The following is a 26,925-nucleotide window of genomic DNA, read 5'->3' as shown; positions in this document are numbered from 1 at the left end:
CTCTGCCTGATTGAAGGCCAAATACTGCATCCCATTCGTATCTATGTAGGACACGGCCATTGCATGTAGCGCTTGTTTAGACGGCGAACGTAAGACGGCCATATAGTACGCAAAGATACTCAATCTTTATTAGCACCACTCCTGGCATCCTGGGAAGAAGCATCGGTGCAGGTGATCGCTCCCAGCTATTGCTCGCCCCAAGCCCCATGGACGCCATGTACAGGATCGGGGTAGCTGAAAGAGCCCTTTCATCTCCTATTCAAAATCTGCGACTTTCTTCGAGAGTTTTGGTGTTTTTTACACTACCATCGACCCTGTAAGTGTCTTATTCCGTCTTGAATCTTCTTGATGATATATGATGGGATCTTAGGCAATCGCGCGTGCAGGGGACAGGAGGCCTTCAACATTCTCCAAATCCTTGCTAAGAATCTTTATCCAGAAGGACCTTGATCTAGCTGCTACTGAATTCCCACTAAATGAGCGGTGCGACCCGGCACAATATGCGTCTTGTCATTGGTTTCTGCGCCACGTGCTGGGCTCAAAGGTCTAGCTATGTGCCTAGATGTGAACAACATAGGTGGTAGCTACGCTCTAGATGGGCAGACAGAGCGAGTGCTGACAAGCTGGGAGACAAATCCATACTTTTGCTTCACAGGTCGCAACGTGCAAAACAGCCCAGATGGCTGGGAGCCTTGTTACTCCTTGTTGAGAAGCGAAAAAACCCGTGGATATCTATCATACACAACAGCATGCCCCTGTGGCGAGCAGGACCCATTCAAGGGACGCACTGCTGCGCCCCATAGGATCAAGCAATGGGCGCTGGCACACGCAGCTCACAGGTAAGTCATTCTCATTCTGAGCAGGCTTCAGGGCCCTTCAACTGAGGCCCCTACTTCTGCTATGGCATTGCGCACATAAGCAAGTCGAAGCTTCCTTGTGACATGCATCCAGAGAGTATTGTTGAGTGTGTGGGGGTGTTGCAGGCCTGAGTACAAGGCTTTGCTCCTGCAGCAAGGAGAGGAGTACTTAGATGCTCTCCCGAAAAACGAGCGCACCAAGCAGCCTGGTTACAAGCAGTACACCAAGCGCATGCGCTCACTCAGGTTCTACACTAGTGTCCACATGCTGGAGACAGCAGGTGCTCATATCTGGTGCCTCTCCCAAGCAACGCTAACATGTGACTTCTTGCTGTATCTCATCCCAGTGGGCACTGATGTAGTGATGTTGATGTCCTGATCCGTCCATAAGGCTGGCATGGGAAGGCAAAGTACTATAAAGCCCCTGCCGCGACTGACACCAAAGGTTTGACTGCAGCGATGTGCTGACAACAAAGGCAACAGGTGTTTCTCACGAATGGCCCTGTGGGGTTGCAGGATATTGCCTGCCCAAGGAGCAGCAGAGGCTGTGGGACGAGCGGCGTGGGATTGCTAAGGAATTTGAGGAAGTTGAGGACTCAGAAGGCAGCGTGGAGGAAGTGGAGGAAGTGCTGCCTGACGCAAGTGCGCAAGGTTAATTAAGCTTTTTGACACCATTGTTAGCACATCACCAACTTCTCTCCCCAGTTTGCTGAGGGGCATGCATATGCCAATCATGTGTTTTGCGTTCTCCAAATCGAGAGTCCAGGTACCTGCAAGGCGTCACACAATCAATGGTTCTGACGTTGGATTCGGTGGTTTAGCACTCAGAGTGGTGCGGAAAAAGTTTTCCACGTTATTATGGTCTGCCCAGATAAGATCCAAACCGACTAGAAAACTAGGGACTATGAAGCTCGTTGCAACAGCAAATAAAAGATGAAGGGACACACTAGAATTAAAAGCAAATTTTTATGTGCGGACCACTCTACTTGATTTTTTGTTGCGTGCAGGCGTCCCCAAGGTCCAAGTCAATCCTGACGGATGGGAGGCATTTTATGGGCGCCTGAAGTGTTCAAACAACCATGGGTACCTGGTGTACAAGACAGTGTGCAGCTGCGGCAAAGTAAAGATCTCTGATGGTGGTCCCCACACAGTCAAGAAGTGGTGGGAAGAACATGGAGGCCACAGGTCAGACGCGGGCTCTGCCTCCTCTGCTTGTATAATGCATCCTATCTGCGGTGTTGCTATATTTCTGCTTCAGTCTGCGTGGGAGGTTCACACCTGTGACTATGCCATATTGCAACATGATGGTCTGGCGCGACACTTTCTGTGGGACCAAAAGGCTTTTCTTTGCAGGCCCGAATACGCAGACTTGGAGCCGCGGCCTGAGGAGAGATATCCAAACACGCTCACACTAGGCGAGCGGATCGGCCATCAAGGCTACAAGGATTACCGAGAGCGGCTGCAGAGATTGGGGTTCTACACCTCTGTGCAAATGCTGGAGACAGCCGGTGCGCGCATAATTTGCTGCTATGCTTTTTATGATGACATGCCTTTTCCTGGCCTGCATAGACGAAAGTAGCACAGCAGCACACCACCGGCGGAAGTGCTCATAAGTGATGATTGCAATAGTCCCGATGCCATGTCTTTTTATGTGGGTTCTGTTGACATGACAAAATCCACCCACAAGGAGGCGCAAAGGCTTCCCTGAGTTCGGACAATAGCATTGTGTTCGTCAGTGTCACACGGTTGGCTTTGGCATAAAATTGCTGTAATTGAGAGCGTCCGTGTGCTATCAATGTCACGTTATTACAGTGGGATTACTGCAAGTACTGGCGATAACGATGGGGCACAGATTCTGACACCGCGGCTGCCAGAGCCGTCTTATTAAAACCGGGAAAGATGCTTGCAGGGTTCTGCCTGCCACCAGAGGCGCAGAAGATGTGGGACGACCTTCGCAAGGGAGAGGCAAAGGCGCCGCGGCAGAGGAAGAGCGCAGATGGCCCAAGGCAGAAGAGGAAGCGGGGCCGGCAAGCATCTTCTGAAGACAGCAGCCAGCAGGAGCAGTCAGCGTTGGTGGAGGCTGCTGAGGGCGGCGTTGAGGCAGGATCAGCAGGTGAACGCATGCGTCACCCATGCAAACAGCTCTTTGCATGAACAAAGGTCCACACATCCTGCTTGTAACACATTCGCTTTTGGGACATGGCATGCTTGTTTTCTGCGAAGATACAACCTCAAGGCCCTGCCGATTAACATGTCCTGTCCTACTTTCCACATTATATGCTAATAATAAAGTGCTGTGTCCTTGATTGTTTGCTAACAAGAGTGATCACTCGAAGATCGTAAGAGGTATCCAAAGCGGAGGAGAGCCGCCTCACCAACTGATGCAGCAGCTGGTGCCGCAGCTGTAAAGCCTGAGCCGCGTGAGGCGACGCCGTCACCGGACACGCCAGCGCAGGTTGACAAGAGCAAGCAGCGGGCGCCGACACCGCAGATACCCACGGATTCCGAGGAGGCGGGGCCGAGCGCGCCGCCTGATCTGGACGCGCGCGCCCGTCCCAGTGGTCCACCCCGGGCGGCTGCCCGATTCACCCGTGCCCCCGGGCAGGCCATGCGCAGGGATGATATTGAGGTTGTGGACCTGTCAGATGACAGCCCAAAAGCCTCCAGCAGCACGCAGCGGCCTGCAGAGCTTGCAGCTGGGCTGCAGACTGCAGTGCCTGGTCAGGGCCGTGCAGGTGAACCATGCTGTCATTCTCTGAGAGTACCTCTTAAGTGTTCATTCTGCATTGCAATGGGTGCATTGGCCTCTGCTCGTCTGCGGGACGGGCACACTGCAGGAGAGATCTACTGGCCTGTGAAGGATTCTTGCAATGATCACTGATCATTATGTCTCAGTGCTGCCTTCCATTGGATGACTGCTAAATGGCATGACAAACTCATTGCTGGGAGCATTGGCAACCGTTTCAACATTCACATTTGATGGTCATTAGCTTTGAACGCCTCAGAAGCTGCAAAGGGATGATCTGATCGTTGGCAGGGCATGCATTGGCAGAAGGCCATGTCCCCGTAAGCAGCCGGGCTGCGAGGCAGGAGCCACCTGCAGGTGCCGCCAACGCTGCGCTTCCCCCGCCTCTTGGGCATTTCGTGCTCAGCGTGCCGTCCAGCGAGCGCATCGGCGCGTTCACCCTCGAAGATGTCATCGCTGACATCACCAGGCTCAAGGTGCATTTATATCCTCCACTAGCCTGCTGATCAGCAAAGTGCTATTGCTGCCGCGGCACTTTGTGGCACTTTGACAACACTTTGACTTTAGTAACAGTCATTGGCAGAGACAGTCCGGCCGGTTTTCTGACTGTCTAAAACTAAATAATGATTACCCATTCATTACCCAGGTGGCAGCTCAGCAGCTGTGGGAATTGCACCCATCTGTTGTTGTGGCGCATGCAGGAACTTAAGCCCCAGATTGCTGCGGCTGGAATCGGCTTGGACTTTGACAAGATCCTGCAGTGCCTGCATGCTGCAAGGGTCAGAGAGGCAAGGAATGAGAGGCTCCTAACATTGAAGGACGAAGAGAACAAGTCCCTACGAAGCCAGCTGGAAGTCGTGCAATCCTGATGAGACGCTTAAGCTTGAACCATTCCACCCAGCAATATTCAATAAGATCTGGCAGCTGGGATTGTCTTGACTTCATTTCCCCAGTCAATCGCAGCCTGTGCTTGTATAACTGCAGTCCCCTCATGAGGCTTGTGCTTGAGAGATTTTGCCACATGCCAGAAGGTATTGACGATGGTCAGGGACCCTTGAACTCTCAAATTGAAGGTCCGTATGGGAAATGCATTGGAATCGCGCATGCACACCATTATAACCATCGAGGAGTATGACGTTGTTTGATGCGTTCCTTGCCTTGTCGCCTTTTGAGCGAGCCGCATCTTTTCTGAGAGACGATGTCATGTCAGAGGTTCCTGATCAGTTGCCTGCGATCCACCGTCTTGTGGACAGTTTCCTTGTTGACCTCGTGTCACCTATAAATTTTTTGTTGTCCGCACGGTGACTTCAGCTCAATGTCTATCTTTATGATGACCACGGTTTGTCTTGTGTGTGATTGACTACACACATGTTTGTCTGTGATTGTCTGCCCAACTCTGGGTTTCCTGCAAGATGCCCTCAACGTCACCTACGATGGTGTTGCGTTGCTGGCAGGCCAGAGGCCCTGGATATAGAGGGGTACTCATCCGGGGCAGGGAGTGCATGCATGTATATGATGAGTGAGTGATAGGCTGCAGACTAATGAAGGCCCCGCAGATGTGGCTGCAGACGCCCTGGGTGTATGCCCTATGCCATGCCAGTGGCCTCTGGCTTTGGGTTAGCCGACCTGTAATAATAACAATAATAATAATGACGTCATGGCCATATGGGAAGTTGTGTATTGATCGCTCTGCATGCTAAAAACTCATTAATGTGAGTGCAAGACATATACGTCTTTGCCTGACTATCGAGCTGCGTCTGACACTTTTCCAGCTGTCCAACTTCGAATTTGAGTTCTGAAATGGATGCCGTCGTCGACCGGTCCATTTCTGTCCGAAGACTTCAAACGCAACGGAGTGCGAGTTATCGGCTGTTGGCATCGGTTAACCTGCAAACTCGATTCTGGTTGAAGTACTGCATGCGATCGCAAGACACGGACAGGGTATTACATCATGTTTGCTGCGAATTTGGCTGCCACCTAAGATCGAGTAGCAAGGCGAACTAACTTGGGGTTCACTGTCACACAGATCTTCAAGTCTGTGGGTCGAAATTAAATCTTTTTCCAAGTACCTGGCTTTAGTGAATTATACAGTGCGCATCCTGCGGGTGCTTTAACTCTTAAAGCTGGTGCAAAAGCTGTGTTACTAAGCCTTATCGAACATTGATTTCACCATTGCTGAGAGTCCACCGCACCCTTTAGAGTGTTATTTAGGGAGATATTTCCAATACCATACCTAGAAACCCTTTGGTTGACACAGCATAATACACCGCAACCCATTTAGCAGAGCACCCTGAGGCAGATGATCCTCTGAGAAGGCCACTCCTCGATGCCAAGAAGGCCATCGACGCCATGCTTGGCATTTTCGAGTACGATGTTGGATGGAGGACGAGCTCAACTCGTGGCCGCCCAAGGCTTGGGTGTGGTTTGATTGCAGCCCTGCTCCTGCTCCTGAACAGCATCCCAGCAGGCCAAGGCTGCACAGTCGTGGAACTTCAGAATGAGGGCTTCGCCACCAACATGCTTTACCTCATGCACGCCATCCCCATCTTCTATCAGCAGAACGGCACCCTCTACGTTGACAACACGAATTTCCCTTACACCTGCGCTCAGGATGGCGGATTCCACGAATTCTTCAGATATGACGAGCACTTGGTACCCTGGTAAGCCTGCTACGTCTTTAAATCGAAGTGTACATGCTAATCACGGTTGCAAGCACTGTTATGCACAGCCTTCAAATGCCTGTCAGATGGATCGATAGTGCAAGGCCTAATTTCACTGTGCTTTTCGCCTGTCTGCTGGGATGCTAATGAGACTGACAAAGGAAACTTTTTACTGCTGCAGGTCTGCAGCAAAGGAGGCAGCAGCGGGGGACAACTGCCGGAGAGTGACCTTCTATGAGATAGACCAGCTCATATACAACACCCTCAAATTCCCTTTCTACCATCTGGACCTCATCGGCATCCAAAGGGTACGAGTACCCCTTTTCCCTTTCCTTCTCACAACTGCTCAGAGCATGCCGCCATCAGTGCAAGGCAATTTGCAAGGACCAGCAGACCGCTTGAACACAGTTGTCCTTGGCTGCACATGGGCGAAGCCTGATGACCATACCCTCAGCATTCTGATGCTTCACAAACAGCTATGTTGCAGCTGCACGCTGTGATCCTCATGAGAAGCCAAGGGCACAGCAGCTGAAGCCAGCTAGGAAGTAGTACTACCTATCGGTAATATTCGTACAGTAAGTACCCCGCAAAACCAGCATGCGAACATGTGCCGGCATGTGCAGGCGTGGTGGTACAGGAAGTGGGTGTGGGACTGGATAGACTCGGAGCGCATTGCCAAGCTGCACGCTGCTGTGAAGCCGACCATAGCATTCCACATCCGCGGCGGCGACGTGGCGCAGGCTGACAAGGCTCAGGCGCGCCTCTTAACATTCGCAAATGCAAACTTGAAATTCAAGTTTGAACAACAACGAAGAGCTTTCTGCAAGGGGCCTGGCCGGCAATCTGCTCAAGCTTGGCAGTCCAGTGCATATACAGGCAGACTAATGGCAGGCTGCACAGACACTGAGGAACCTTCACAATGTTAGAATTTTAGTTGATCAGCCGTTGTGTTTTAGACTGTAAGGGATGAGCTCGGTGGATCTGACCTGATTTTGTTCTGTGCTGATATGAACAGGGGCGGCCCACGACGCTGCCTGGGGACTATATACACACCTTTAGGAAGGCGTACCCCCACGTCAAGGTGTGCTCAAGCCACTGCAACTTCACTTTCGTCTTGCCTGCTCACACGCTTGTAATTTGATTAGTTTTGCACAATTTTGAGACTATGTACTTCAAGCAACACCTTTGGCATTGTTTTTCAGGTATTCCCAGCCCTTCAATATCTCCACTAGTTACAGGGAGGATTCACAGCCTCAAGGCCTATTCTCACGCGTGCTTGTGTCCAAAGTACTTAATGAAGAGAGGGGCAAAGGCTGATAATGTTTTGGTGTCTGCCCTGGGTGACAGGGGGGCACATGCATCTTTGCTGGGGATCAGCAAGAGTTGCTGCTGGAGGCAGCGGAAATTGCAGAGGCAGCTATTGGGTGTCACGCAGAGTTCGGGGTTCCCTTTCCCTCCCCGGAGGGTTACAGCCGCGAGCGATTTAACGCTCTTGACCAGGATGCCAGGTGGCGTTCCCTCCTGCTTTGATTCATCCCGTGACCTTTGACTTTGTCTCTGGACTGGTGTCGTGAAAACAAAAGCCCTCAGGTCTGTTGACATTCATGGTCTATGGAAATAAAGAAAGATGAAGGGAAGATGAATTGGCAGTTACTTAGGGAATTTGGAAGTAGAGTAATAGACCGCAAAATACAACAAGTCCTGCGCATGCCCCCGCCCAGCATGCATGGCTCACCTTGTCAATAAGTTGGACAATCTTGGACCTGTGTAAAAACACACGCCTGGAAGGGGGTCCTTGCGGGTATAAAATGCACAAGTCGAGGTCGCCTGGGTTGGATAGCAGCGGGTGCTCAGCAGTTGGCATGGTTGCTGCAGGTGTGTGGCGACTCTGGACATACTGGGGGATATGGAGGTGCTAGCACGCGCAGACTACTTTGTGTCATCTTACCACTCCAGGTGAGCGCCCTTGATTTTCCCCGTTTCCCTTCTCGCTCCTGAAAGTGCAGAGCTTCCCCGTTGTGCCTTCTGTGCTTCGGGAAGGGGATTCTAGCAATAGTTACAGTGTAAAAGTACTTGCTGCTTCATGCATCACCTGTGCTCAGAATCACTGGCTGGAATTTCCCCTTCAGCGCACAAGTCCAAGTCTTATAAGACCATAGCAGGTCGAAGATCTTGCGCAAGTGTGTGCGCATTCCTGGACGATGGTTGCGGATATAGCCAATTCACCACATCCTTATCCTCATGCTGAAGGCCATCCTGCTTCCTTCTTGAAATTTTCTGCTTCAAAAATTCTGAATGGGTCATTCGGCTGCCAGGTGGTCCAAGGTAGTGGAGTGGATGCGCTATGGGTTGTACAGGAAAGACCGCAGCACTGCTCTGGACGCGTCATCAGACCATGCAGACCTCTACTCCATCATATCCTCCATTTTCAATGGGAACCAGGTGATTAGCCAGACAAAGCCTATACCAGGCAGGATTGCCCTGACTTGCATGCCAAAGGTAGCCAGCCCGACTCTAACTTTGGTGATCCATCAAAGCTTTTGTGACATGCTTGTGACTATGGCTTGCGCTTGCGCATGGTATTATTCCCTTCCCTCTTTCTCTTTTTTTGCGTTTTACATTTCACCTTCTCACTTGAGGGGTCCAACCCACCCCTCAAGCCAGTAATTCCAGGGCTGAACTGATGTACAAGCAATCTGTGGTGCCAGGTGCGGGGGCAAGCTGCGCATGTGGCAGCTGACATGGAGGCTGACGTGGAACTGACTGAGCTGGAGCTGGAGGAGAGGGAGGCACTGCACCCCCACAAAAAGGCGGGGGTCCCTGCCAGCAAGGGGATACCCACAAACAAGGGGGGACCTCCTGGGAAGGGGGGCAAGAAGGCTGCTGCCAAACCTGCAGCCCATGCTGCGGTTGTGCATCCTAAGGTACGGCTATCTGATGCGGATTCTGCTGTAATGCAGATGTTAGCACCCGCCTGCAACCGCCTGCTGCCGCTGAGTGTTCTGCCATTTGCCTGTGCAGCTGTGACAGCTTCAGTGCTGCATGCAAGAACACAGAGCGCGGGTCATTTGAGCTGCGCTGAGCTGTGAGCCCTGTCAGTATTCATTGTGAGCATTGGACTTCTGTTGGAGAGAGCAAAGCCAGTGTGGGTGAGGCGGTTGTGGTGTGGCTGCGGCAGGGCTCCAAGAAGACTGCCAAGCCAGGACATGCCAGCCATGTGGCAGAAGCCGAAGTATCGCCGGAGGAGGTGTGCTCCTCACTCCTGCATCATCATAAAATCACTATGGCCTGCAGCTTGCTGCACCCTTGAATCAAAGATCTTAATACTGGCAATTGAGAACATTCGTTCTTGTCGATTACATCGCGCAGCAGAGTTTCACAGCATCACTTGTGCATAGCAGACCTCTAGTACAGCAGCAGTAAATCAGACAGCCAGCCAATGTCTTGCACTAGTTTTTTCGCTAGCATTTCAAGCTGGCAAGTCTTGCTAGTGCGCAAGCCACCTGCCCAAAACACACGCATTGCATGATCTATTGAGGCACTGCTTTGAGGATGCTGGATTGGGAAACCTTTTGCCAAAGCATACATGATGCTCTTGAAGACCCGGACAGTATTTTTGATGGCAAAGATCCGCATACTGAGCACACGATGTGCCCTGCAGGAGGGTTGCGTGGGGCAGAGCTGCGTGGGAACGAGGGCGGCTGGGGGAATGTGGGAGCAGGACGTGGTTGCAGACATCTCTGATGCAGCCACCAATGAAGGCACTGGCCATGATGGCAGCTTCCACGGCCGACGATTACTTAATTGAAAATATTTATTTCAAGTCCTACGCGTTTCTGTCAACCAGAAGGAGGGGTGTCATAGTCGAGCTGTGTTGAATCTCACCATGAGCTCCTGTTGACAATGCTAGAGTGGTGCTTCGCACAAGATCGATGTGTTTGTAAGCTCGTCGTACTGGCGCAATATCGGTGGAATGCTGAATAAGAGGGCACACCTTGTGCTACACAAGGTGTTCGGGCGATCGCAAACCCCGAGTGCATGGCTCAATAGCATAGAATGTAGCTTGATTACAAGAAGGACATCGACGGCGACGATCTCCCCGTTCCCAACAGTACACCCCTCAACACAGCGCAGCACCGCCAATATCCGCCTAATGCTGCATGGTACGCGGTGGACAACAACCCAACATGGACATCCCAGAAGCCCAAGCCCCTGCTGTGGGACATCAGGTCCAAGAAATCGCTGAAAGAGCACAAGGGCCTCCTGATGAATGCATGTAACAGCCCAGAGCCAACCATCTGGCCAAGTACCGCCACAGACTGGGAGAAAATTTTGATTATAGCACTCGCCATGCAGGTAACAAGTGTGCGCTTGTTGCTGTCCTTGAGCATTCAGTGCCTGGGCGCCTTTGGAACGATGACGAGCGTTCTGGGATTGACGTGCCATGGGTGTAAACTAGATGCAATGTTAGCGTGTAGACTCCCTGAAGCCCATAGATACATGCCAATGAACAAATCAGTGAGTGTGCATGACAGGCCCTGCATCTTGCTGTGTACACCCACGTTAGATCACTCCAGGTGCTTCATCTAATTTCTATATAGAAGATCTTCGGCCTTGCAGGTCATGCAAATTTACAAACTGCAAGACCGAAAACATATTATAATGGCATGTTTAAAGTATGTATTGTTCAACAAGTTGTCGGACCACAATGGTGTCATAAAAGCATATGACCATCATGAGCGGCTCGAGCTTGAGCTCAGGCTCTGGCAAGCAACATCCAGTGGTGTGTGCGTCCTTAAAGCTTTAAACGCAATGGTTCATAAGCTTGATCACAGCAGAAGAGGGCCACGTCAGGCTTGCTGGATCTCCAGCTGGCTGCGCAGGGATCTGATCTCTGCGTCCTTCAGTGAGTTCAAGGTTCGCAGCCTCTTGCTCTCCTCAGCGTGGTGCTTCATTTCAACCAGCGCAGCTGCAGTCAAACGCAAGCCTCAAACCTTCAAACTGGTAATATTCCTACAAGTTGTCAGACCCCTCACTGCTGGACAAACATTCTACCTAACAGAAATTTAATGCTGCAACCCTGACAGGGCTCACAGCTCAGCGCAGCTCAGATAACCCGCGCTCTCTGTTCTTGCATGCAGCACTGAAGCTGTCACAGCTGCACAGGCAATTGGCAGAACACTCAGCGGCAGCAGGCGGTTACTGGCAGGTACTAAAATCCGCATCACTGTCAAGCTGAGGATTTTAGCTAGAAAGCGCCATTGTCACACAAGTGATCCTGTTTGGATAAGGCCGACCAGGGAAGCTGCAGGAGGGTGCTCACCTATCTGCTCTTTCTCTCCCCTGACCCTGGTGATGTCAGCGACGACATCGCTGAGGGTGCTTCTTCTAATGCACTCGCCAGAGGGCACGCCGAGTGCCAGATGCGCATGAGCAGGGGGCAGCATAGCGTTGGCTGCTGGAAGGCGCTTCTCCTGCTTCAAAAGTAAGCTCTCTTGGCAGCTGACGCTCCCTGCCTCGTGACCTGCCGCCACAGATTCATCGTCACTGCCATGGGCACATGAAGTCAGCCGAGTATGTGCAGTATCCTTCAAGTCACCTGGATTATACACTTGCATGCAAGAGATTAAAGGCTGCGCTGCAGAACAATTTAGACGAAGAGATATACTAACATCAATACAGAGCAAGCGCCACAAGATAGCAAAGGGCTTTCAAGTGCTTGTCATGCAGCAACAATACAATAAATTGAGCAGCGCATCTTAGATGCATGTTGTCAATTCACAGGGACCCCAGGTGAAGACACAGCAAGACACACCTGCCTTGCCCTGATCAGGCACAACATGCGCAGTCTGCAGCCCTGCTGCAAGCTCTGCAGGCAGCTGCGTGCTGCTGGATGCTCTGGGGCTGTCCGCTGACAGATCTATGACATCCTCCCGCTTAATACTTGGGGCCTGCCCGGCAGCATGGGGTAATGGGGCTGCCGCCCGGGGTGGACCACTGGGGCCGGCGCGCGCGTCCTGATCAGGCGGCGCGCTCGGCCCCGCCTCCTCGGAATCCATGTGTATCTGTGGTGTCAGCGCCCGCTGCTTGCCCTTGTCGGCCTGAGCCGGCGCGTCCAGTGACGGCGTTGCCTCGCGCAGCTCGGGCTTTACGCGTGCGGCTGCGGCCGCAGCCGCGTCGGCCGGTGCCGCAGTTTTCCTCTTCTTTGCGCCTATCTGGCGGCTGGCTGCGGCAGTGCGCGGTGCAGCTGCATGCAGCTTCCTGTGCTGGTTCCTGTCGGCCTGAGCTGGCGTCTCTGACAAATCTGCCGCTGCAGGAGCCTCGGCTTTTATGCGTGGGGCTGCCGCGGCTGGCGCCTCGTCAGGGGCGGCAACTTTTCTCCTCTTGGCGCTGCCTTGAGTGCCTGCGGTGTTGACTCTTTGTCTCGGTACTTTCAATACTTTAATCGACATTTTATCTTGGCAGATTAGGACAAAGAGAAACAAGACACTATTCCATGTGAGTCAGGATTTGAACACCACTTGCACATCCAGCGTGGAGAAAGAGCGACACAGGCACAAACTTAAAGAAGTAAAATTGTACACAACCCTGCAAAATGCTCCAAGAACAGCTCAATCTGCAGTTGAACCCACCTGATGATTCCTCGTCTTCACTGCCCTCTGCACCTTCCTCCAGGCCTGACTCCGTTTTGTCGCTGCTGGCCTCCTGTTCTGCCCTGTTGTGCAGATCGTCCCATCTTTTCTGCTGCTGCTTTAGCAGTCGGAACCCTGAGTATGACATGCCAGTGCTTCTTAAGAATGCCAATCATGCGCCAGCATGATTGATGCGCAAGATATGCAAAATGTAGTAGCAAGTTCAAATCTGGCAGCTGCTGTGGACGCTTTGCTAGATCATGCAGCCAGCAGGGCCTGCATCACATAGCATGCTGTGCGCACCAATCATGCATGGCACGTTCAGAGAATCTTGCAATCTCAGCGACAGACAAGCAAAGCACGTAACGAACCTGCGCTCTCAAGCATGTGGACGGATGTGTAGAAGCCCAGGGACTGCATGCGCTCCTGGTACTTCTGCCACCCGAGATGCTTCTGCCGTTGGCCGGATCTGAGGTTTTCTGGGTAGCGCTCATGTGGCAGAGGTTTCAACGCTCTGTACTCCGGCCTGCATGACATCACCCAATTTACACTTTCATTCTTGAGCGCAGGGTTGCAATGATGCCGCTCCCCGTAGGAATCCCCCGGGAAAACCGTCAACCAAAGGGGAAGATATCCTCTAGTACGTGGATCCCAAGAATTGCAAGACTTAAAGTCGAGAGTGTGCTCAGTCAGCGCCGTGCCTCGTCCACTCTTGTGTGCGTTCCACTCTGCATGTGAGTGTTCTTTGCCGAAGCACGACTACGGTACATATGAGACTGCATATACTGGTACACAAGTCACAAGCAAAAAAAATGGAGCGCAAATTGTCTGATCAGAATGCGTATGTCTCACCTGTGGTCCCCATGCTCCTTTGCCCATTTCCTGATCTTGTGTGGTATGTCCACACGCCCCTTCACAACATTCCCTTTCTCGTTGCGGCAGGTGCATGTTGTTGTGTAGTCAAGCCATCCACGCTTGTTTGTGCCAGCCAACATGCCGTAGGAGCCTGTCCAGCCGGCAGGAATTGGCTGCACTGGCCGATGTCCTGTTTGCACAGCCACGCAGCATGAGTGCAACACAGGAACTTTGTATTGCGCGCAGCTCTGCGCACTGATGGACAATTGCATGGATCGTTCACTGACCAAGGCGCTCGAGCTCTGCATGTCCGAGTGCCTGTTTCTGCCAAGGCCATACTGGCCATTAACGAGTATACTCGTGCGCCCTGTATGAATTGTGGGTGCCTCCGTTAGCAGAGGCTGAAATAAGCACATGCAAGGGTGTAGAAGCTATCAAGCTTCGGATTCTAGGCTGCCATAGAGGAGTGTGTAATTGTGCATCCCACCTATGCCCTCTCCAGCTGATGACTCAGCAGCACTGTCTCCATCGTCCTTTGCTGCTGCTCCTTCCTCAGCCCCTGTCAGCCCACAAGGAACAGCCTATTACTGTTCCTTGAAGATTATCCTTAAGAAAATCTCTTTCAGATCATATTGCAGCATTCACAAGTAAATTTAGTGCACGGTCTTTCAGTAAGATTGTTGATTTGACGCCAGGGGCTGATGCATATGATGGTGCCTCGGCTGATCAGCTGGTTGACACATCAGGGTACTATCCTTTTCTTGTCAAGCCTAGCAAACATTCTAATATGTGTCACCTTGTGCAGAGGCGCCCGACAGCTCTTCAATGACACTGTCGCCTTCATCTTCGACCACCTCAGGTTTCAAGGCAGACTCCTCATTGTCGCTGACTTCGATGACCGAGGCTTCGCGCTTGCGTTTGCGCTTGCCTTTCTGCGCAGCCCCTTTTGCTGGCTTTGGTGGTGTCGATTGCCTCAGAATCTCATCCCAGACCTTCTGCTGCTCGTCTGGCAGGCAAAATCCTGCATGCATAAGTTGCTCTCTTGGCGAAGAAGGCTGTTGCAAACTGTTGAAGGTCTTTGTCACCCAGCAACATTGCGAGGCAGACCCTTCTCGCCCCCAGATACAGCGAATGGCTGACAGGCTTACCCACTGTACACGTGACAGTTACAAGCTCCTGCTGGGCATGGAAGGCATTAAGAACCATGAACCAAAGACATTCAAGATTGCACACCTGCTTTCTGCAGCTGGTGCATCCTTGTGTAGAACCCCAGGCCCTGCAGCCGGGCCGTGTAGTTCTTGTACCCAGGGTGGCGCCTTCGCCCATGCATGTCCAAGGTATCTGGGTACTCCTCATCTGGCAATGGCCCCAGGGGTAAATACTCTGGGCTGCACACATGCATGCATTGTTTCAGAACCGTCAAGTAGTGATAGCTCATTTAGGTGTGTTTACCTCCATATCATATGTACCATATGTACCATTTACCGAGCTGCTTCAGAATGAAGAATGACACCCTCAAGCGAGGCCACATCTAAAAGGAGGGTCATCCACACTAACTTTTTAACCGCAGGCATCGAAAACTAGGTCAGAGGACGTGATGCGGCGCACTTGTGAGGTCCATGCTCCTCCACCCACAGCTTCATCTGGTGTGGACCCCCACAAGGGGGGCCATACAGTATGTGCACACTGCAGGTGCATGTTGTTTCGTACGCAAGATAGCCTCGCTCTTTGAATCGCTCCAGCATGTTGTAGTGAATCTTCCAGCCCACCGGACTCGCCTGGACCGGCCGGGCCCCTGTGGGAAGTTGGGAAGAGCTTGTCAGTGGCAAAGTGCCCGCACATACTAGGAATGTGCATGGCAGTCCCTTCTTGGGGCCTGAGGGAGTGGATCTTGGGTGTCGATCGCACTTGAAATGGCAGAAGAGTTTGGATCGTCCATCGGGATGTACTGAAGCTGGAGTAATCTCAAAGGGAATCCAGTCAAGCACGCACTGAAGTGCCACTTCTACAACATGTATTTATTTGCGATTGCTCATCAGAAGAAGGGATGATCCAATCTTTCTTCTCCGTGCTAATATCTGCGATTGTGGAATGGCCGAAACGTGCAATATAATGTCAAATTAACCCTTTTGAGACACAATTCTACGACTCAGAGGATTCCGAAATGATCCCCCTTCAGAGGGCATTTTGTCAATTGGTACCTTGCCTGCAAAGACCTACACAGTTGAAACTTGCTTGCCTTTGTGTTGCTGTGACACCACCATCAAAGTGGGCCAGCAATCCAAGATTAGGTTTCCTTTATGGCGGGAATCATGCCTGTCTCCGGTGGCGTTCGTGATCAGCCACCTCAGCGTTAGGTAGCTCATTCAGCAAAGTTCCTCCTTCAGCAGAACGTGTTCGCAGGAAGCTTTTTTTGCATCCAATCGATCACTTCACCATTTAAAGTAAGTATTAGGCTGAAGTGCCTGGCCTGATGTGTCCGATCTGAAGCACACTATCCGCAGAAGAACTGTCTTCGCATCGAATGCAGCACTCATCGATGTTCATGAGCCATGGATATAAATACACTCGTCAGTTTGGGGTGGAGCCTCAAGGACGAATTGTGGAGAGACCTGGAGTCTGCTCAAGGCGAAACATTACTGCAGGATGCTGCGCTGAACATCGATCTGAGAAAGGTAAGATCTCATTGTTGCTCTAACGAAGTCCACTTAAAAACTGGAAACTGCCGCCCTTGTCAGCAAACGGATGCAAACCTGTCTTAAGGCCTTTCCCAACTGCAAACCTGGTGTCGTTGTACAGAGCAAGGTGGTGAATGAATCCGATCATGCTGTTGCAGGCAGGAAAAGCTGCGCTGCCGGATGACATTTCTAAGTCAGATGCCAGGCTCATCAAGGGACCGCACGTCCTGCAGATTGTAGCATGTGATGACGTGGCGCATCCATCCCGGGGTGTATCAGGCAGCCCCAAAGGCAGGTCGGTACCCCACCCTCCTTGTCTATGCTCATCAACTTTTTACATTGTTATTGCAGTGCAGCGCTCTCTATGCGGTGCCTTTTGTACCGTGGTCATTGTTTTGGCCTGCCCGGCACATGCAGGTGCCTGTGTCGAGAAAGGCAATGCAGCTTGAGTTGACATGCATGCATGCTTGTTTAGGATGCTGCGGCTGAAGCTGACAGATGGCAAGACAACCTGCAAGGCTGTGGAGATGAGGCCGCTGCCAGATATGTCAATTGAGGAGTTGCCTCCTGGTACCAAGGTCTGCATCTCAAATGCCTCTGTAAAGGCGGGGCTGCTGCTCTTGGATTCCAAATCCGTCAAGGTGCGTACGTTTTCCACTTGTAGACCAGTTACCTATGAAAGGAGGCCAGGGCCACATGGACAAGCCGAGCACACTGTGGTTGTTCTGGCTCTCGCAATTTCTTGAACAGGAGGTGGTAACCGCACTGCAGCATGCATGCTCCCTAATACGGCATTGCGTGTTGCAGATGAGAACGACTGAGCAGCTTGTGGAGACCCAGCCTTTCTGGAATGACAACACGCAAGGACAATCCAGTGGAGAATGTCTGCCACAGTGCAGAACAGTGGGACCTTCTGTTCAGATTTGCAATGAATGGCCAGTAGCAGTGAAAATGTCAAGTCATCTGCAGGTGCTGGGAGGCAGGGTGGAGGAGTTGTACGAGGCCTGGGAGTTCCAGCGCAAGTACGGCGCTGGGGCGGCCCGGCCGGCGGCCGACGCGGCCGGCGCGGCCGACTCGGAGCGGCCGCCGCCGTTCCAAACATACGTCCCCGGCAAGACGCGCGCGCCGCGGCGGCCAGCCGCCGCACCTGGCTTGGCCGGCCCCGACGTGCACGCTGTGCCTGCTGCGCCGGCTGCCGTTGCAGCGCAGCGCGACGGTGGAGCCGCCGCGGGCCGGCCGCCCGGCATCGCACCTCCCCCGGGATTTAACCTGATCCCGGACAGACTGCGCTTCGAGCGAAATGCCGCACCGGCAGCCGTCAGGGGGCCTTCGTCTGATCCGGTCAGCGCTAGGCAAGGGGAGCTGGGATCGTTGGGCGAGGTGGCGGCTGCGGAGGCGCTGCCAAGCCGGGCCGGGCCGTCAGCGGCAGCCAAGGCGAAGCTGCAGGAGCGGTTGGCAGCTTCTGAGGAGGTGCGCCCATGCTAAATAGCAACCCTGTGTGATCCTTGCTGGACCAGACCGGGACTCTTGACATGGTTCCAGAATGAAATGTACACCAAAATGACAAGAGCAACACTTGCAACATCCCGCTCGAGTATGGCTGATCAGAGACAGTTTTGGTGGGGCAGGTGTCGCGAGGCAGAGGCGGACAGAGGGGGCGGGGTCGCAGGCGAGGCAGGTTCCATGATGAAGAGGAGGAGTCTGGCATGACACTGGATGAGTGGGAAGCGCAGCAGAGGAGCAAAGCTGCTGGTAGCGATACCCTTCATTCTGCACATCGTCCTGCTGCACGTGCCACATTTCCTGCATCCACAACAGTGCTGCACAGAGAACTCCCTGATCCATGTGACTGCCTTGTCGTAATTTGAGCACTTCAGAGCTGGATGGCTGCTTCCAGCAGGTCACAGCACAGACCGCTTCTTATCTGCACTGATTCATGAAAAGACATCAGTGCTCAAAACAAGGCACATTTATTTGCAGGTGGCAGGGGCGTTTCGCAGGCCGGTGGTTCACAGGGGCAGGTGCTATCAGATGAGGAGCTGGCTCGGCAGCTGCAGCGGCAGCTGGATATGGAAGACTCCCTCCAGCAAGACCAGTACTTCGTGCAGCAGCCTCGGTGCGCTCCCTTGCTTGGGATCCGTGCTGCCTGCTCAAGTGTTTTATACAAATAAATTTTTCGGACTCGCACACGTTGATGCTGAGTTGGCAACAGGAGAAGCTCCTGAAATTGCGCAAGCTTTCCAATCTGACTTCAGTCAGTTTCATTCTGCCCCCAATTGAAGATTTTTTCTGCGGCAGTGAGGGCAGACACTTATGAATGGTGTAGGGATCGTTATTAAAAGCATATGCAGATGTCAGAGTTCTGGTAAGCATTGGGTGAGGTGGTGAGCTCTTAAGACTATAGCCCCTGGCCCACTGTAGAGCCGGCTGGATAAGATCTTAGCCCTGTGTCTTAGCTCTTAAGCCCCTCAAGCTTGGGGGACCTGCATATTGCAGGAGCGCGGTTGATGACCTGAAGGCAAGCCTGTTTGCTTATGAGCGGCCGGATGAAGACTCAGGATACAGGGGCAGAGGCAGGAGGGGCAGGAGGAGGGGCGGATGACATATGCCATCAAAGCCAGTTGCACAAGGAACAATGCTGCATTACATTATAGTTCGATTGTCCTATTATGGAGACCTTATAATGGCCCATCTGCTGCAGGCTCGGAAGACCATGCATGTTATTGTTGCCAAACTATCCCAGATAGGGCCTCCCCAGCATATATATTGGAGACAATATCGGAACAATCCCACCTAAGTTGGCTGGAAGCGCTGTAAATGGCATCACCTCATCGACTTATGGTGCACATCAAGGTGGAATCTGTCACACACACTGAGAGCAAGAGTATACAAGTTTGGCCGTGAAGGAGCAAAGCATGCATTTCATGGAGGAAACTTCCGAAATCTTGCCATCTGGCCGCTGAGCCAAACTTGGACGAGCCGTCCAGCTGCCCTGCTACAGCGCACACAACCATCTGCAGATGGCCCCTTGATGCGAATAACAATCTGGAATAATATAAGAGAACCTCTGTGTCTGATAGTACATGCTGTGAGTATCCGTTCAGTCTACAGTTGGCACTGTTGAAATTGCGTTGTGAGGGGTCGACCCCCCTTCTGCCAGTCACTACATTGCCGGCAGTGCTGTTAGGTATGCCGAAGCAAGCTTTAATGCACTGCACATCTATTGCTATTGCCTCTTATTTCCCACTAGCTGCCTTCGCATTACAACAGTCCAACTTGATGGAAGCTGCCTTGGTGGAAACACAGGTGGCGCACAGCACAGCCAAATTGGCGCTTACGACATTGCGATAGTTGTTGGCCATGCGTATTCGTCTATATTGATCTCAAGGCCGTGCTGCCAGTACTGGTGAGTTCTGGTCAAGGTGTTACTGCTGCGTCAGTGCAATTTCAACACTGGTATTCTCTCGCGTTGTGGCATCCACTCAACCGAAAAAGATCATTTCTTAATGTGGCATGCCAGCTCATTATCGTGATAATTTGCACACAGCTACCCCTGCTGGCAACTTACACTGCGAAGAATGGCAATTTTCGCTGCCATCACTTGCCACGAACTACCTGCATGGGGAGTTTTGCACCGTGTGTTCAGGTACAGGTTGCCTATGTACAGGTAGGGAACGTCAGCAGCATGGATGTGGACAGGAAGACCAGTCTGCTGGAACAGAGCCCTGCCTGCACGCTGGACTATGCATCTGAGGGCAGTGAGTCTTCAGCAGGCGACTGTTCTGAGATGGTCCTCGAGGTCTGCACATTCCGCAATTTACATTCGCCATCTCAAACTCAGTATCCACATATCTCATTTGCTGTCAGGCATTCTGGACGCCGTCGTGGTGATCGACTGCAACAAAAAAGGCACTTGTGGCAGCGGAACCTTTACTGTGACATCGAATACCATTCCTGTGGCTGCTCTCAGGTGAGGTCAGCGGAGAGAACCTTGTCAGCCGGCGACAGGGAGGGGCCAGCGAAGAGGTCATGTCATGCAGCACACCAGGGGCCTCTCGGTTCCCCCCGCTCTTCTCGGCAGCGGCGGTGGCCGGCCGGGGGGTCCTCTAAAGCCTGGTGGCTGGGCCCCACTGCGCTGGCAGGGGAGTGTTTCCAGGAGGACTTCACCCTCATCGAAGGCGGAGATGGCCTGCTGGGCCGAGGCACATTCGGCTCCGTACGCAGGTGGGCAAGAGTGCTTCTGGGTGGAGGCTGTGTGCAAATGAATTGACCCAAGCTGACTCTTTTTGGAAAGCACAGAGTGTGCACCAAAATACTGGTAACCGGGGTGGGCTCTATCTTACTTACATCATGCCAGACAGGAAGGCGGACGTGGTTGCTCATGGGATCATGACATTTTCTGTGTTGCACGCAGGTGCATACTGAATGGCAAGGGCAATGGTCAACATTTTGCCGTCAAGATCATTAAGCTGAACAGGTGAGTGTCTCCTGCCAGCTGACACTGCTTACCCCTTAAACACTCCTGTCCTGTCAGAAATATAGGTCAAGAGCATTCCCTCCCGGGGACATTATGTATGGTGCAGGTCGTACAGCCATACCGCCTGATTTCATCTGCACGCATTATTACCGGAAGAAGGGCCGTCAGATTAAAAGTTCTGGAAATGCAGGTATGAGGACAGGCAGGCGGTGGGCAGGGAGAGGCGGGCGCTGGAGAAGATGAAAGGCGCTGCCTGCGCCGTGCAGCTGCACCGGGTCTACGCAGAGCAGCACGCAGCCTTCCTTGTCTTCGAGTGAGCCTCCTTTCTTCTTCCTTCTCTCCTTGGCAGCCCTGTGTTTTTTCTGTGCCACTAGCAACCGGCGCTATATGCCCGCCATTTGTTGCATCCAGCAGATTTTGAATAAGTGCTTGTCTAGAGGGATGGCCAGAGTAGTGACCAGCAGTAGGTATGTCAAGCATATGCGGCAAAATGGAAGGATTGCAGAGATTGCCAAGTATGACTTTGATATGCTCGCAATAGGCTGCTGGAGAATGGGAGCACGCTGGAGGAGACTGTCAGATGGCAGTCAGGGCGGAGGCTGGCGTGCACTGAGGCCAGGAAGCTCTGCCGCGCACTCCTGCAGGTGGGTCGGCGGTGATCTCAGTACCATGCTGGATCTGGTATATGTTCTGATGATGCATTCACCGGGTGGACCACTTTGCTGGTGTGTTATGTGTTTTGAGGCAAGCCTGATGTGTGGCTGCAGGCGGTGGCAGAGGTGCATGACAGTGGCATCTGCCTGCTGGACATTAAACCCGCCAATGTTTGGATTTCTGCTCAAGGGTCTCCGGAGCAGCCATTCAGAGTCTGCCTGCTAGATTTTGGCATGGCCCACGAGTTTGTGCCAGGTACACAATCAATCTCCTTGTTACAAAGGAGACTCTTGAATTGTATCAATTATGCACAGATAGAGCATTCATGTCATCGCCAAAACCCTCCAAGCACTGGCAGAAGAGGAGGGTTATCAAGAAGCTTTAAGTCTTTAGCGCGAGTCTTTGAAGAAGAGTGTTTCATCGACTGCTTGCATTGCTATCACACCGCCCGAATCTCCTGCACCCAAATAGCCTGCAGCAGAGGACACTAGCTCTTCAAGATACCCTCGGCCCTGTTGCGGGATTGACCGTAGCTGCTTTACGAGCTTAGCGCAAGTAGACCTAGTGAACAGACGGGTGACAAGTGGCGTGCATATAACAAAACATTGATTTGAATGCAACAGGTAAGGCGGTCCGGCTGGCGGCCAAGTCAGCGCTGGCAGGAACGCCTGCCTACATGGCGCCAGAGGTCATCCAAGCCAACCTCAGCCACTGCTCCTGCGCGCGTTTCAGCGCATTTAATGGCAAGAAGGCAAGTCCAGTCATCTTTGAGCAATTCTGCCTCATCAGCGCAGCACGCACTGGGGCAGGGACCTTGATCTCAGATTTAGACAAGAACATCTCTAGACAGAGGACGAGTATATAGAAAGGGCTTCGAGCTTGTACCCAGTCGGCAGAGTAAGGGACCATTATAGTGAATGCCGTTCTGAATCCTCGTCCTGAGACAATAGGCTCAGCAGGTTTCTACTCGTTTCGCGGTAGGCTCAGGGATGTTTTTGACCTCAAGGGGCAAATTTGGCTGAGCGACGGAAAAGCTTGTTTAATAGAGCCTGCCTGCAGCTGTGAAATACTACGCATTTGGGCTTGCTGTGCCATTTCTTGGGGGCCAGCAGACTGCAGTAGAAGATGATATTGTTGACTGCGCATGGCTGTGCACAGGCGGATGCATGGAGCGTGGGAGTGACCCTGTTCCAGGCCTGTTTTGGCCGCCTGCCCTTCCAGCCCCCTGCCAAGGCCCTGGACCTCATCGGGGAGATGTCTGCTTTGCATGCCTCCTGGGTGCGCACTTCCTAATTCACAGTGTCCCTCTTGTGTGCTGATTATGTCAGCACTACTGTACTGCTTTCTAAACCCTCCAGAACACCTAAATAGCTGCATTGTGCAGTTGAGGCCCTCCTGGACAAATCAGAGCTCCCTTGTGCAATCAATACTCTGCATGCAGATTTCACAGGTGCTGCTGTGCGTTTAAATGTCTCCTTGCATGGCGCAGGCAGCGGCTGTCAAAGCAGGACAGAGCATGTTCGGTGCTACGGATGGGATTTCAGATACAGAGAGCCAATTCTGGAGCCAAGTGCTCGCCTGCGATCCTGCAGACCGCCCGACCGCCTCTGAGCTGCTGCAGCATCCGCACCTCAGTGAAGGCGCCTGATGGCTCGGTCCAGATCAGTAGTGGTAACTAGCCAGCCAGGTCTCAGAGTGTTTGGCATGTACTAGTGAGTGTGGCTGCGTCAGCAGATGTGTGCAGTAGAAACTCTGTGCCGCTCATCTGCGGCTGTTGTACTTGGTTCTCCAATGAAAGTGCCGATGGCAGTAGTGCTACTTTCTGTAGGGAAAAGTTGTGTTGGAAATTGATTTATAGAGGATAAGCTGGCATTTCTTCTTTGAGGGTTGCTCTCGTGAGCGTTGTACATTGAAGGGTGCTGTAGCTTCATTAGAACTAGTCAGGATGGGTTGCTGCTGGCGCTGTCGCCCTGGGTGCAGCATTCGTTTAACCTCCTGTAGCTGACTATAGTCAGTCTTCTGGCCAAGACTGCACTGCGCATGAGGGAATCACGCACATGGCCTTGAGTGTAGGGCCTCCAAGAGAGTTCTTTGGCAAAGCGGTATTCCAAATTGTATAATGGAGAAATGCTTTAGATGCAGCAGATAAGGATCAGGAAAGTGGGCCTCTTAGGAGGATGAAGGTGAAACGCATGAAATTCTCAGACGCTGTAGTATGGTACCCTCTGAGCCGTATACCCACTTATAAGCAGCTTCATTGCTGGACTTCCTGGACTGTATAGGACAGCGCCTGGCAGTCTGAATGGAATATGTGCCATTGTAATAAATTTTTAAGGTGTCAAGCAGTCCTCTCCAAGTACGTCATTTGCGTGACCACTTGCTTTCTGCTTAACACTTCAGCATCAAACTCCGGAGATGGAATCCCCGATGCTTCAAGTTTCTTGGAGTTAGACATTTGCAGGTTGTACAATCCGTTGCAACCAGAACTATGCGCTCAACATTGCCACAGCGCCTCCCATGCATTGAGAAAGTCCAACCTGGTATCCAGATCCTCCATCAGCTTGTCAAAAGGCACAACATCCAGAGGTTGGCCTGACACATCTCGCATGCTTCTCCCCTGAAAGAGTGCAAAGCGGCCCCTGATCACCGCACACCCCGTAGGCACGGCCAGTGCTTTCCTGCCGTCAATGTTACCCAGGCTGACTAATTTCAGCCGTGGGCAGCCCCTAAAATTCGGCACATGCACAGCATTTACCTCGCATGCCAAGGCCAGCCGTTGCAGGCTTGCCGGCAGGCCAAGAACGTGAAAAGGCCCCAGCAGAATCGCATCTTGCATGCAGGTGAGCCCAGACAAGTCCACACCGATTTTGGTGGTCACGTCAAAAGTCTCGTGCAACAGTAGCCGTTGCAGTGTTTGCCCGTGTGGCATTCTGGACAGAACTATCGCGCTCCTGCTTGCGCGCAAACACACCGTCTTCGCTGGGGGAGCCCTTTCAGGGTGTCGCCAGAAGCATCCTGGTACCTTCCTGGGGACTTGATCCAATGTGAGCACCTCAAGCTGGCATGCTTGCTTGGGCAAGCATCAAGTGACTCCAGGAGATGCGCAACCCAGAGTCTTCAGACGAGGAGCCTACTCCCCAATGTTCACTTGACACCCCTCGGCTGTGATTATCAGATGAACCAAAGGCAGCAAACGGCCACACGTGCTTTGGAAGTGGCTGCTCAAAGGCGATGCTGCAGCTCACAAGATTTGCAAGGGGCACAAGCATGCCAGGACTGGAGGGGTGCCAAGTCTTCATCTCCAAAACTTGCAACTCTGGGCACTTGTGCAGCAACAGATTGAAGACCACACTGCTGAATGTGATTGCTGCTCCCAGTGGATTTTTCAGCCGAACAGCGCGCAGCTTTTGGCCGTAGCGCCGGAACCAAGATGGGAGGTGCCCCTGGGCCTTGCAAATGCCCGGAGCAACAAAAGTGTCTTCAATCGAGAAGACTGCTGCGCATTGCAGACAAGCCGCTCGCCACTGGCGGCACACACAAGCTGCCCTGGCGCGGTACTTGCTTGTGAGGATGCTTAGAATTTGCTCCACAATCTCCACAGGCAATTGGATCGCCGCTTCAGCTGATAAACAAGGGTACAAATAATTATTAGTAACGAATTTTGCTGTGCTAACTTGTGGCGCATTTGCAATCCTTAAATCGATGCCTTGATTGGAGTTGCTACGGAAGAGCTTGTGTGTGACTGCACAAAAAGGTGTAAGCAAGTGGAGAATTTGGTTTTGCGGGGGACGCACCCTTGAGCCTCTTGTAATAATCGATCCAAATCGTCATTTTCACCATCCTGAAACGTGATCGCTGATGCTTCCTTCGTCTATTTGCCTGCAAAAGATACATGAAGTAGGATTTAGGGTTGTTTCCTGGACGATCACACTGACCGTGACATTCTTACGTTCTTATCGAATTTGTGTCTGGAAATGGTGGCTCACGCTTGACTGTAGTATAATGCCTCTCGAGATTGTTTTCCTAGCAATTTACAATAACACAGAGTTATCCGAATCGGGAAGTAATTGGTGTGGTTATCAGGGTTAGCACCGGTTATTCAATTTGTCTTGGCTCACAGCGATGGTCAAAGATGCAACCCAGATCAGCTACCAGGCAGCCAGAAGCCACGCCAAGTCATTATTACTAATTGAGAAGGGACTCTGGATCGGATGTATTTGTCCCAGTGCTGATTTCGAAAGCTTCTAGGTCGAGTGTACTCAAAAGTAAAAATTTGATGTCGTTCGTTTGCGAGTCCCCTGGGCACAGTTCGGAATGGCATGAAGTTACAGCCCTCACAGATTGTATCTACAACCGGGGAGATGATATAAGGTTTGATGGGAGTTTCTTTCGGATTTAATTAGCACTGAGCAGATATGCATGCTGATGCACCACTGTCATATGGATCAGATCTTTAAAGAAGGCATCTACTGTTTTGCCCAAATCCTACAAGCACTCGACATGCCAAGCTTAAAAAGCAGAACCATTGGAATACTTGTCTCAACATCCTACAGCCGACCTCTCCATTCCTTACATCACCCCAACATTTGTAGAGCATCTAGGCCTCTGTCATTAGCCACCTCAGCCTGCTTGAACAGCGCTGCCACAGCGCCTCCCAATCATCAAGAAAGTCTGGCTGCAGGTCAAGATCCCACATCAGCTTGTCAAACGATGCATGAGCCAGAGGTCGGCCCAACACTCGTGTCTGATCTCCCCTCTGCCGTAGTCCTAAAATACCTCATCATGATCGTGCACCTAGATCTGCGCGGCTGCTCGGCACATGCTGATATTATCACCGTTACATGGTGTCATGTGACCTCATTCAAATCGTTGGCTTGACTCACAAAGCTGTGGTAATGGGTACCGGAAACCGCTCGCACAGAAACATTTGCTAATTGTAGGAACAAATCACAAAACACCTCGCATTCGTTTGGTAGAGCTCTCGAGACTAAGCATACGACGCAGAACCCTCACAAAATTGCCACCGAACGACACTCTGAGTAGCTACCTGGCATGACAGAGAACAAAAGCAAATGTGGCACACTAGCAGCTCTGCACCAAGGGAGTTGACATACAGGGATCGATTGTGATTGGACAACTGAATATGACAGATCGGCAGCCTGCAGCAAGGAAGCTACGGCAAACATTGCACTTTCACTCAACACTCAAATGCGCTCAAAGCAAAATAACAGCTGATTTTTTCCAACAGCAACAGGATAAGGGGTGGGTGCCAGACAGTGACGCAATCACCAAGCCCAATTCATCCGTCACAAAGCCACAAACCTGAAGACAGCAGACCAGCAGCCTACCGCTGCATGCTTCGTTGT

The 26,925-nt window shown here is 52.1% G+C and overlaps 5 protein-coding genes across 5 annotated transcripts; 4 read left to right on the top strand and 1 right to left on the bottom strand.

The window, feature by feature from the left end:
* Nucleotides 1-206: 206 nt before the first annotated feature.
* COCSUDRAFT_58138 (hypothetical protein) lies at nucleotides 207-4,472 on the top strand (the record flags this gene model as incomplete). Its single annotated transcript, XM_005644390.1, has 10 exons — nucleotides 207-230; nucleotides 769-839; nucleotides 984-1,138; nucleotides 1,374-1,499; nucleotides 1,865-2,042; nucleotides 2,211-2,365; nucleotides 2,767-2,970; nucleotides 3,260-3,592; nucleotides 3,895-4,079; nucleotides 4,305-4,472. The coding sequence occupies 10 exons, from the start codon at nucleotides 207-209 to the stop codon at nucleotides 4,470-4,472; spliced, it is 1,599 nt and encodes a 532-aa protein (XP_005644447.1).
* A 1,013-nt stretch (nucleotides 4,473-5,485) lies between these two features.
* COCSUDRAFT_67633 (hypothetical protein) lies at nucleotides 5,486-10,224 on the top strand. Its single transcript, XM_005644389.1, has 10 exons — nucleotides 5,486-6,263; nucleotides 6,445-6,571; nucleotides 6,887-6,994; nucleotides 7,279-7,344; nucleotides 7,611-7,771; nucleotides 8,139-8,219; nucleotides 8,579-8,705; nucleotides 8,972-9,187; nucleotides 9,442-9,510; nucleotides 9,925-10,224. Exons 1-10 carry the CDS (start codon nucleotides 5,953-5,955, stop codon nucleotides 10,069-10,071), a joined length of 1,413 nt encoding a protein of 470 aa, XP_005644446.1. The 5' UTR covers nucleotides 5,486-5,952; the 3' UTR covers nucleotides 10,072-10,224.
* An 889-nt stretch (nucleotides 10,225-11,113) lies between these two features.
* Nucleotides 11,114-15,495, bottom strand: COCSUDRAFT_44307 (hypothetical protein; the record flags this gene model as incomplete). Its single annotated transcript, XM_005644388.1, has 10 exons — nucleotides 11,114-11,232; nucleotides 11,587-11,787; nucleotides 12,079-12,666; nucleotides 12,896-13,030; nucleotides 13,267-13,421; nucleotides 13,748-13,940; nucleotides 14,238-14,309; nucleotides 14,547-14,771; nucleotides 14,984-15,138; nucleotides 15,359-15,495. The coding sequence occupies 10 exons, from the start codon at nucleotides 15,493-15,495 to the stop codon at nucleotides 11,114-11,116; spliced, it is 1,980 nt and encodes a 659-aa protein (XP_005644445.1).
* Nucleotides 15,496-16,302: 807 nt separating this feature from the next.
* On the top strand, nucleotides 16,303-19,258 carry COCSUDRAFT_67632 (hypothetical protein; the record flags this gene model as incomplete). Its single annotated transcript, XM_005644387.1, has 7 exons — nucleotides 16,303-16,425; nucleotides 16,587-16,723; nucleotides 16,904-17,069; nucleotides 17,398-17,898; nucleotides 18,057-18,180; nucleotides 18,409-18,544; nucleotides 18,925-19,258. The coding sequence occupies 7 exons, from the start codon at nucleotides 16,303-16,305 to the stop codon at nucleotides 19,028-19,030; spliced, it is 1,293 nt and encodes a 430-aa protein (XP_005644444.1). The 3' UTR covers nucleotides 19,031-19,258.
* Nucleotides 19,259-19,461: 203 nt separating this feature from the next.
* Nucleotides 19,462-23,207, top strand: COCSUDRAFT_67631 (kinase-like protein; the record flags this gene model as incomplete). The annotated part of the gene is made up of 11 exons (XM_005644386.1): nucleotides 19,462-19,615; nucleotides 19,735-19,834; nucleotides 20,096-20,227; nucleotides 20,399-20,652; nucleotides 20,843-20,905; nucleotides 21,096-21,218; nucleotides 21,447-21,549; nucleotides 21,673-21,814; nucleotides 22,183-22,319; nucleotides 22,718-22,837; nucleotides 23,049-23,207. The coding sequence occupies exons 3-11, from the start codon at nucleotides 20,114-20,116 to the stop codon at nucleotides 23,205-23,207; spliced, it is 1,215 nt and encodes a 404-aa protein (XP_005644443.1). The 5' UTR covers nucleotides 19,462-19,615; nucleotides 19,735-19,834; nucleotides 20,096-20,113.
* Nucleotides 23,208-26,925: the final 3,718 nt, after the last annotated feature.

The sequence above is a fragment of the Coccomyxa subellipsoidea genome (genome assembly GCF_000258705.1).
Source record: "Coccomyxa subellipsoidea C-169, whole genome shotgun sequence".
Classification (NCBI taxonomy): domain Eukaryota; kingdom Viridiplantae; phylum Chlorophyta; class Trebouxiophyceae; family Coccomyxaceae; genus Coccomyxa; species Coccomyxa subellipsoidea.
Note: the sequence above shows the minus strand (reverse complement) of the source record. Positions and strands in the feature narration are given on the sequence as shown.

What these genes read in the sequence shown, in the direction of transcription:
- COCSUDRAFT_67633 (XM_005644389.1), top strand. Translation starts at nt 5,953, where the DNA reads ATGCTTGGCATTTTCGAGTACGATGTTGGATGGAGGACGAGCTCAACT. An exon ending in AGGCGTACCCCCACGTCAAG is followed by an intron (nt 7,345 to 7,610) that starts GTGTGCTCAAGC and finishes CCTGGGTGACAG; the next exon opens with GGGGGCACATGCATCTTTGC. An exon ending in GTGTCATCTTACCACTCCAG is followed by an intron (nt 8,220 to 8,578) that starts GTGAGCGCCCTT and finishes TTCGGCTGCCAG; the next exon opens with GTGGTCCAAGGTAGTGGAGT.